This window comes from Archocentrus centrarchus, chromosome 17 (genome assembly GCF_007364275.1).
Source record: "Archocentrus centrarchus isolate MPI-CPG fArcCen1 chromosome 17, fArcCen1, whole genome shotgun sequence".
Lineage (NCBI taxonomy): Eukaryota > Metazoa > Chordata > Actinopteri > Cichliformes > Cichlidae > Archocentrus > Archocentrus centrarchus.
The window spans coordinates 1598905-1605024 of record NC_044362.1 but is presented as its reverse complement, the minus strand read 5'-3'; the positions used below and the strand labels follow the sequence as shown (position 1 = coordinate 1605024).

Below are 6120 nucleotides of genomic sequence, written 5' to 3'. Positions count from 1 at the left end.
GAATATAAGGTGACGTGTCAGAGTGGAGGAAGGTGCAGACAGGTGGACTACATCTTAATCTCTGAAAGAGATGGGAGAGTGTGAGGTGATGTCAGGAGAGAAAGCAGCTCAGCAGCACTGGATGGTAGTCTGTAGGATGACTTTGGACATCAAGAAGAGGAAGTGAGTGAAGGCAGCGGAAAGAGTTAAATGGTGGAAGCTGAAGAAGGAAGAATGTTGCTCAGAGTTCAGAGAGGATGTGAGACAGGCTCTGGATGGTAGGGAAGAGTTACCAGATGACTGGGAAAGCTGAGGGAAACTGCCAAGAAGATGTTTGGTGTATCGTCTGGACAGAGGAAAGAGGAAAAGGAGACTTGGAGGTGGAATGAGGAAGTACAGGAAAAGAGGGTGGAGAAGATGGAAGGAGAACTTTGAGGAACTGATGAATGAAAAAAAGAGAAAGAGAGGAGGATGGATGGCAGACAGCAAGTGAATTGGGAAGTGCAGAGCATTAGGAAAAAGGAAGTGAGGGCAGAGGATGAAGAGTGGAAAGGTGGATGGTCCAGATGACATACCTGTGAAGGTATGGAGATGACTAGGAGAGAGGGCAGTTTTTAACCAGTCTGTTTAACAGATCTTCATTGGGAGTGAGCAGATTAGAAATACGTGTTCATGAGAGCAGAGCAGTTTGGAGACAGCCAGTGAGATGGTTTGGACATGTGCAGAGGAGGGAGAGTGGATATACTGGACAAAGGATGCTGAAGATGGAGCTGCCAGGCAGGTCACAAAGAGGAAGACCTCAGAGGAGGTTCATGGATGCAGTGAAGGTGGACATGCAGACGGTTGGTGTGACAGAGGAGGATGCTGGGACAGGGTGAGATGGAGGTAGATGATCTTCTGTGGGGCCACCTAAAGGGATCAGCTGAAAGAAGAAGACTGTGGTCAGGAATTTGCAGAATTTAAAAATACTAAAAAAAAATCAATTAAAGGATATTAATTTTGATTAATGTCCTTTAATGGAAATTGAAACGTTAAATAAATCCAGCTGAACAGCTTTGATAAAGAACCTCTGTGAAAGTGTCGGCTCCGTGTGTGGAGGAGATGAAGAGGAGAGAAACTGTGACTGAAGCACAGAAGAAACTGAGCGCTGTTCAGCTGTTTGCAGCTTTGTGTCTGATCACACTAACAGGTACGAGAGAAAGTGTTAAACCTGCCAGTAAAAGCCTGAAGTTACAGAGGTCTCCGTTTTTCACGCGTCACTCGACAGGAAGACGACAACTGTGAATGATGAGTTTTACTGGTATCGGCAATATCCTGGACTTCCTCATCTTTCACCTGGGAACACAGAACAAATTCCAGACTGAAGCTGCTGATGATCAAAGATGATCTTCAGATCTCTGCTGCAGGGACTGTGCTGTGAGGCCACTGCTCAACTCCACTAGAGGGCGACATCACCAAGTAGGCGGTGCCCTCCTTCTACACTGTGTTCAACCATTGTGTCAATAATAAGTGCTGCTGTGAAGAGAACAATTCTCAGACTGAATGTTGAACATCAGCTAGTTTCTCCTGCTGATTTCAACCTTGTTGTACAGATGGAACATTGGCTGTGGATTATTCTTGCTGCTCTTTTCTTTGGTAAGATACAAAGATCAACATGTTTCCTCTGCAAACAGCTGAACACATTACTGAGCTACACATGAAGAGCTTTGAATGTTCATTACAGAGAAAATCAGAGCAGATCTGCTTCAAAGTGACAATGATCAGTGGAAATGACGTCTATTCTACATGTAATAGAACTGATTGATTGCTGCTGATTGTTCTCCTTTAATCAATCATCTTTATTGATTCATCTCTTCCTCTGCATGTTCTGTTCTTCCTCAGAGTGTAAAGGAGAAGACAAAGTGATCCAGCCAGCAGGAGATGTGACTGCTGCTGAAGGAGACACAGTTACACTCGGATGTACTTTTGAAACCACTGATACAGGACCTGCTTTGTTTTGGTACAAACAAGAACTGAAGGGTTTGCCGCAGCTTTTGCTTCAACGATTCTTCATAACACAAGATGATTCTGAAACAGAGGACAGAATTGATGCCAAAGTCAACAAGAAAGAAAAAACAGTTCCTCTGAAGATCCAGAAGCTTCAGCTGTCTGACTCTGCTGTGTACTACTGTGCTCTGCAGCCCACAGTGACAGGAAACAGCAAAACTCTGTACAAAAACCTTTGGAGCAAAGACAACAGAATACTCCACAACATCCACTAGAGGGAGACACACACTGTTAAACCTCTGATTCTTGTGTCATTGGACTGATGACAAAGACAACAGAGAAATGAAGCAGTAAAGATCAGAGACAGCTGCAGAATTAATAACACAATGAACATCTACAGTTTGTTAATGACACCTTTAAAGCCTGAACAATAAAAAAATGGTGTGAACAGGGGATCGAAACCCAACCCTGATATTAAATGGGCCCTCAAGCGAAATGATTAAAGACCTGAGTGCCTATAAACTGTGATGTCCATCTATAATTGCTCTCTCTGCTGATATCAGTGCAGCTCACCCAACAACCTGCTTCTTTCTCTCATCACTGCAGTAAGACGGTTCAATGATGTAACAAAGCTAGATGGAGCACCGTTTCTTTAATTCATACACACACACACACACACACACTTGTGTAAGAAACAGAAGTGTTACCTTGAACATCATCTGTTGACAGATGTGCTCTGCAGCCTGGAGCGCTCACATGACTCTAAATCACAGTTTATCTAAAACACGAACGACTGATCACAGCTCTGCTCTGGGTGTGTCTGAAGTCCAGTTTCAGTCTACTTAGTGGTTTGGAGCAGTTATAGATTTTATGAGCTGGTTTGCTGGCTTCACTTGAGTTTTTGGACTGTTCATGATCCTGATAACAAATTAAGATTATTTCCTGTACGATTTGATGTTATTTTAGTTTTCCAAGTTCACAAAAGCGTCTCAGTTTCATTTTTCAAAAGTTTTTATTTTGACTTTAGAGAACTAAAATGTTTTTTTCACATCCAGCTTGAGTTCAGTGTGATAACCTGGATTCGGAGGCTGCAGTCAAACAAACTTTACACCACTGAGATCCATATAAAATGCAAAGGTATTCAATGTTAGTTGCTGTTTAAATAGCTGCATATCAAACATTATTATGGCTCAGAAAAATTCAAAGCATTTTTTTCAGTGATGTTCAGCTGCACAAAGAAAGCAAAATAAAGTAAAAACACAGTTTATGCGACTCTGGTTGGGAAGAACTTTGAGGAGCTGCTTTTTCAAAAGTTGATGAATTGCTGCTACTTTTTTTTTATCTTTGCTGTGACAAAATCCTGCAGAAGCTTTTGTTCACAACTGCCCAAAACACACCAACACCCACACCCACAGGAAACACTTACAGGTTGGTGAAAGACTCCAACAGGTAACCTTTTCTTCCAGTCTCAAAGAAACCCCCAAAACACACACAGCATTTAAAGTAAAATAGAGAAGAACTTCATTCCTATTGGCCAGCTGATGGCAGCAGCTGGACCCGCCCCTCAGGGACAACATGGCTTACTGACTGCAGCCGCAGGATGCTACTCAGGCAACCGCTGCAGCAGAATCATCATCATCATCAGTGGCCAGTCTTTATATTGTCTTATATCAGGACATACTATCTCTAATTCATGCTAACACAGCAAAAACAAACTTAATATTCAATTCAAAGACTCGATGTGACAGTTTCCAAAAGAAAAAAAATCCAAACTAATAAATTCTCTAAGAATCATGAAGCCTCATCACAGATATTATGTGATATGAAAACAGATATCATGTGACCAATCCCACATGCAATAATGTCATGTTTGCTGGAGCACAGTCTACCAAAGCTGACTGAACATGAAGGAATTCTTAGATGGTTTTTCCAGCTTGGATTAGCAGTCATGGAGAAACATTTCAGCCTACGACTTCTCCCCTGCGTGAGTTTTCATGTGGCGTAACATATGATTACTACGGGCAAACATTTTCCCGCATGTTTTACATGAATATGGTTTCTCCCCTGTGTGAATTCTCATGTGGACATACAGATTTCCACTCTGACTGAAGGTTTTTCCACACGTTTGGCAGGAGTACGACTTCTCTTTTGTGTGGATTATCATGTGGCGCAGCATAGTACTCTTCTGAGTAAAACTTCTCTCACATATTTTACAAGAATGCGGTTTCTCACCTGTGTGGATTTTACGATGCTCTTTTACTTGGCATTTTTTCTTAAAGGCTCTTCCGCAAACATCGCATTTTAAAGACTTTTTACCTGTTTCCGAGGTACCCTGACTCACTGACATGCGAGAGTTTGATGCATTATTACTGTGAATTCTGTTCGTAACTCTAGATGGTCCCGAATCTACACTCCTGCTTCCTTCCTGATCTCTGCTCTCAGCTACAGCAAAGCTGTGAGACAGGAGCTGCTCCCTGTCTGGTTCTGGTTCAATTAGATCGCTTTCCTCATAAACAGCAGTCACCATAAAGGTATCAGTCTCCTCCTTCAGTACCAGCTGCTCTCCCTCCTGACTGCTGCAGAGTTCCACCTGTTCCTCTTTAATCTGTGGAGGTTCTGGTTCCTCCTGGTCCAGACTGGAGCTCCTCTCCTGGTTCCAGAGCTGCTGCTCAGTGAGAACCTCCTCCTCCTTACAGACATGCTGCTGTGGGTGATCTGGAGAGAAAACGGGAGAAAAACCAAATAAAACTAATGTTATGATAGAAAAACTCATCAGAGCAAATATATTGTTCTTTTAATGACTAATAAGACTCTAAAAAAGTTTCCACTTCTCGTCAGAGCTGAGATTATCATTGTGTAGCAGCAACTCTGGTTTAAAAGCAGCTTTCAGATGAATAAAAACAGGCAGTGGAGCATCACACTGCCGAGGAGGAGAAACGCTGAATTACACCCTCATCATTTACACCATCATCATCATCCTTGAAAGCTGAAGCAGTGAAACCACATTTCCGCTGGATCCTTTTCCATTCATGATCTTTGAAACTTTCACGAGTTTAACAGGAAACATGAAGCTGTTTAAATGGTTCCGCTCACAGGAACTCACCTGTGTGCAGCTTTATTTCGGGTTTCCAGGTGATATCCAGCAGTCTGCGCTGACGGTCGATCTCTTCCTCGTACTGGACGATCGTTTTTTCAAACTCTGTGAATATTTCTTCAGCAGCAGCAGTTAGCCGCTCGTTGATAAACTCTCTCAGATACTGAACTGAAGGCATTGTTACTCCAACAGCTCAGAGACTCAGCTCAGACACCACAACACGACCCACTTCCTGCTCAGTCCACACTGAAGCTAACGGGACTATTGTTTACTTCCGCCTGGTGTCGCACAATGAAGCTCCGGCATTGGAGGACAGTTGGTTTTGTTCCGCCTCTACAGCTCCCTCTTTTAAAAACTTTATTTAGATCACACAGTTTGTGCATGTGAATTCTGTGTTCTTCAAAACCAAAATAAAATAAACACGCAGGAATAGATCATTACATTGTATATAGTGTTATTATTATTATTATTATTATTAAGGTTAATCTTGTTTTTTGTTTATATATATATATATATATATATATATATATATATATATATATATATATATATATATATATATATATATATATATATATATATATATATATATATATATATATATATATATATATATATATATAATAACTGCGGCTGCTGTTACACCCAAATTACCCCTATGTGGGACAATAAAGGCTGTTTCTTCTTCTTCTTCTTCTTCTAGATTCTGAACACTAAGCAGTTAAAACACACAATAGATCCAAAAGTAAATAGAGTTCATGTCTGTAATAAAATAAATGAAAACTACATTAACAGTTGAGCAAATCTGATTCTAACACAGATTTGCTCATCAGTGTTCTGGTTATTATTAAACAAGCTTCAGTGTCTCATTAATTATGGAATTACAGATATTTATAAAAGCCTTTATTAGGCTTTTATAAATAGGCCGTGAATGTGCCTGTGTGTTCGGAACACGTCCTGTTTGTGTGTACGCACCAAACAATAGTTCAGAGTAACCAGCCTTCTTGGAGTAACTGGGTGGGGTGGGGTGCTCAGTGCTCAGATGGGCAGTGTCAGTGTGA

The 6120-nt window shown here is 41.2% G+C and overlaps 1 protein-coding gene across 1 annotated transcript; it reads right to left on the bottom strand.

The window, feature by feature from the left end:
• Positions 1 to 2850: 2850 nt before the first annotated feature.
• LOC115795246 (zinc finger protein 2 homolog) lies at positions 2851 to 5327 on the bottom strand. The gene is made up of 2 exons (XM_030751077.1): positions 5069 to 5327; positions 2851 to 4680 (listed from the first exon to the last, which is right to left on the bottom strand). Exons 1-2 carry the CDS (start codon positions 5235 to 5237, stop codon positions 3932 to 3934), a joined length of 918 nt encoding a protein of 305 aa, XP_030606937.1. The 5' UTR covers positions 5238 to 5327; the 3' UTR covers positions 2851 to 3931.
• Between the last annotated feature and the right edge of the window lie 793 nt (positions 5328 to 6120).